Genomic DNA, 4331 nt, shown 5'->3' with positions numbered 1-4331 from the left:
TTTAATGGCTAATAAAAATTTCCATTATCTGCTTAGTGGAGAGCATGGCCCCAGGTCAAAGCCACCAGAGCCCAGGGCCTGCATGGGCGAGCATGTGTGAGCATGTGTGAGCATGTATGCATGTGTATACATGTGTGCACAGGGGGAGTGGGCATTCTTGGGATATTAAACGGCTCATAATAACGTTTTTAATTCCCTCGTTATTTAAGTCTTCTCGAGTTAAAATGATGCCCATGACCATGCAAAGCTTTCAAAGACCTTTAGCACAACAGTATTCCAGTTTAGTGTTTTAAATATCTTGTACATGGTATTTCAATATATCACCTTTGAAGTATGAATAGTTTAATTATTTTAAGAAATAATATTTTTGAAAATTGGAAAGCCAAGTTAAAAAGCCGCCTAGTGGGAGGGACAAAGCCTTCTGCAGGTGCTGCCCCAAGAGGCCACTCAGGAGGCTCAAGGTTCAGCCAAAAGCGACACTCCCTCCGCTGCCCCCTGGTGGCCGCAGACCAAATTTACCTTTAAAGAGGCAAATGCTTGAAAAAGAATTTCTAAAGTTTGTTCTGAAAGTTTGTGACTCTAGCCTACTGGAACTGACGGGCACTATGAGCTCCGCAGATGCTTTTAGTGACTGTGTTATAAAACTAATACCTGCATCCAGTCAACTCGAGCATGTGAAATACATAAAGTAGGAGAGAGAGTCTCCTCTCCTAGCCTCCCTGACTCACCAGCGGAGCCGTGGCCTGCAGACCCCTCCTTACACTCCCTGGGGGCCATGACTCCAAGTTCCATGAGCTGCACTGAAGACAGGGACAACCCCCTCTGCAGAGACGCTCTCAGCTCCTGACCCTGTTCCCAGGAGGGCTCGGTCACCCGGGGAGCCCCGAGGGCACCGGGCCTCCCACACTGAAGGAAGCCCCTGCAGAACTGTGGGATGGGCACCCAGGCCCTGTGCTCCCTGACCGGGGGCGACGCTCCCTTTGTCCCCTAGATTATGCTCCTTGAGAACAGCGTCCACTGACTTCCTCCAGGGGGCGTCATGGACCAGCCTGTGGACAGCGGCAGCCGCCTTGTCGGGATTTCTCATGAGTAAGACCAGTGGGCCTTCTCATCTCTCTCCCCACCCAACAGCAAAGAGGGAGCTGGCTCAGAATGGCACAGAGGTGAAAGAGGAGGGGGGAGCGGAGGGAGGGGGAGGAAAGAATACAGAGAGATTGCCCAGGCGTGCCCAGGTGTGCCCAGGCGTGCCCGGCTGTGCTCATCATGTGGCTCATGGGTTGGGTGCTCCTGGCGTACCTGGAGCAGCCTTCCCCGGAGAGGGGGGCTGGGGGGTGCCACCTGGAAGCCTAACCACTCCTTTGGACTCTGTTTCTCGGAGGCACCCGAGTCCTATGAGCACAGCGGGGTGGCAGGGAAAACGCACCCCCCCCACTCCTCGCATTTGCCTGCTCCAATTCATAAACAGGTGCCCGACACCCCTCCTAAAACATGCCTCACGCACGGCTTCCCGCCACTTTCCTCAGGGAGATAGTTTCTTTCTCAGCGTGTTGACCAGGGCGTGGGAAGTGGAGCCGGCACCGGCTCAGCCGGATGGGGGGCTCAGAGCCGCCCTGCGGCCCTTCCCCGCTCCTGGAGCTGCCTGAACCCCGACCCCCGTGGTCAGGAGGTTGACCTCGGTGGGGAGATGTGTGTGCACCATAGTCACCGGACCACAGCTCTCCATCCACAGCTCTGCCTCTCGTCCTGAGCCCCCTCGACAAGCGTTAACTGAGTACCTACTGCACGCCAGGCGGGGCTGCAGCAAGAACCCCGAAGGACGCGCCCTCGAGGAAAGTCTGTCTTCACCGAATCTGTGTATTAGGGCTGCGTGATCAGGGCCTCAGTCCCCCTTGGCCTTGGGTGCCTCGCTGTAAAAAGGTGACATCTCCCTCAGCGGCTGATGGTCCGGGCTCAGGACAATGTGAAGTGGTTTGCTCAGTGCCCGGGGCACAGCCAGCCCTGTCACGTTGGCACCAGGCCTCCATTCCCCTGTTTGAGGCTTGGCTACCTGCCCCCCTCGTCCCCTAACATAGTTCTCAGAGGGGGCGAGGGGATCTGGCTGGGCTCCCCCAGCCCCTCCTGGCCCCTCCAAAGCTCCCCCACCCGGTGCAATTTCAGATTTCATGCTGTTTATAACGAGGCCCTGAACCCGGGCACTTGGTCCAGTCCAACAGGAAACTGGAAATAACGTGGGAGGTTGCTGGAACTCCCTGTTAGAGACTCTATTGCCCTGGTCAACACTTCTGATCAAAATAAATCAACCCAACAACAATGTGATTAAGATGTTTATGCACAAAGGAAGTGTTGTTGCTGCCCATGGAAAGTCCTTGATCCGGGGGTTTTGGTGGCTGTGTGACCTCTGCCTGTTGTCAGGATTGTTCCTCCCCCCTCCCCCCAGCTCGGGGATCCATCACCCCTGTGTGGGTGGCTGAGTTCGGAGTATCTGATCCAGTTATTTGAAAATAAAACTAGCATTTCCGCCAAGCATTCCCATATACATGACACGCGCGCTGCACGCCTGTGCACACACACGTACGCGTCTCGAGCGCTCAGTTGGAGCCACCCTCTAAATGTAGGATTTAAACTTTGTTATTACATTTAAAAGAAAAATTTTAATCCTCACTGGAGGGTATTTTTTTCATTGTTTTTCAGAGAAAATGGAAGGGAGAAAGAGGGAGAAACATACATCGACGTGAGAGGGACATATCGAGTGGTTGCCTCCCGTGTGGGCCCCGAGCCTGCAACCCTTAGGCCGGAATCGAACCCGGGACCTTCAGCCCACAGGCCAGCGCTCTAACCGCTGAGCCAGACCAGCCAGGGCTGTTATTACATTTTTAAGTTCAGAAACATTTGCAGCTTATGGAAGCTGGAGCCAACGTAAATTGCCCCCAGGTATCCAGTCCTGATGCCCCACAGCAGTCCTGTTTGGATCTCAGAACTCCGGGACCTGGGCTTTTGTGAGCCACGGGGAGGAAGGGACTTCGAAGGACACAACCTCGTGCTCTTTTCCCTTTTCCAGGCAGTGTCCCGCTGGCAGTTTACTGTGGCCTGTGCCACCCCAAGTCCACGGCCACCTGGCAGGGCCTCATGGGGAGGCCCTGTGGCATCGCAGGGGGTGACGGAGCAGAGAAGGAATCATCTCCCCGGGCCTCCGCTCTAGCTGGGGACAGGCTGGAGAGCCCCGGCACATGCCCAGGGGACGGTCCTGAGCTAATAAGCCTGGGGAAGCCCCCCAGCCCGCAGTGGGGCCACCCAGAGGCTGGGCTGGGAAGCCAGGGGGTTGGGGGGATTCCTTCCTCAGTCACCACCACTGGCTGTTGGTGAAACTTGCCCTAAAAACCAGGAATGTGTCCAAGATCCACGCAGCTTTTGGGGAAGACCAACCCGGCTGCTTTTGTTCCCCTACGTGGGGCTCGAGTCAAGATGACAACCGGCAGGGGAAGTCGTCGTTTTCCCAGCAAGGCCGAAACCCCTCACCTCAGAGAAAGGCCCTGAGGTTCAAGGTGACTCAAAAGCAGAGGCTGACATGCTGGAAACTTCAAGTTACGTCTCCTTCAACAGTGACAGTGATGACAGAGCTCCTGTCCAGAAGCCATCGGCCACCTGGCAGGAGGGCTGCCTGGAGGAAGGGGCGGGGGCCGTGTCTCAGGTCCGAGGAAGAGGCACACGTGGCAGCTGAGAGGAGGGGAGGGCCGAGAGCTCCACGCTGTACTTCAGCGCCGCACTGAGGGGGCCACCTCCTCACACCAGGACAGCGGGTGGGCAACTCTGCAGATGTCGGGAAAGGCAGCCCGGCTGGGCCCGCCCCAGCTCAGCGGGCCGCCGAGCCCTTTCCCAGCACCGCGGCCAACATCAGCCCCATCCTAGGCACGGGCCCAGGCCCAGGGGGAGATCCCAGCCCAGCACAGTCTTCGCTGGCAGATCTCGGGGTGACTCAGAGCGTGGGGAGCAGCAGGAGCCCACGAGGGACCTGGGCCTCCTGCCACGGCTGGCACGTGGCTGGCACTGTCGAAGGCGAGCCTGAGGCCCACGGAGAAGCCCTGCCTCTCATCCGCCCCGAGTCTGAGTTCCTCGCGGGGACGGCAGCCGGAAGGGCAGGCTGGAGACCCAGACGCGTTTCCTCGTGTGCCCGCAGTCACGGTGGGTGAGACAACAGGCTGGCAAACCCAGCTGCCCTGGGTGTCGGGACAGGAGAGACCCCGCTTCTGACGCTACAGCCTTGGAGCATCAGCCATGGCCCTCTGCACAGCTAGGAAGTGAGGGGCCGGAGGAGCTTATTTCTAAGGCGCCCG

The 4331-nt window shown here is 57.5% G+C and overlaps 1 protein-coding gene across 1 annotated transcript; it reads left to right on the top strand.

The window, feature by feature from the left end:
* Window positions 1-92: 92 nt before the first annotated feature.
* Window positions 93-3906, top strand: XKR5 (XK related 5). The gene is given in 6 exon segments (XM_087815026.1): window positions 93-106; window positions 992-1089; window positions 3059-3313; window positions 3316-3510; window positions 3513-3758; window positions 3761-3906. Coding segments are annotated over 6 exon segments (954 nt in total).
* The last annotated feature ends 425 nt before the right edge of the window (window positions 3907-4331 follow it).

The sequence above is a fragment of the Miniopterus natalensis genome, chromosome 2 (assembly GCF_054644295.1).
Source record: "Miniopterus natalensis isolate mMinNat1 chromosome 2, mMinNat1.hap1, whole genome shotgun sequence".
NCBI classification, from domain to species: Eukaryota; Metazoa; Chordata; class Mammalia; order Chiroptera; family Miniopteridae; genus Miniopterus; species Miniopterus natalensis.
The sequence above is the reverse complement of the archived record's forward strand: the minus strand, read 5'-3'. Positions and strand labels throughout refer to the sequence as shown.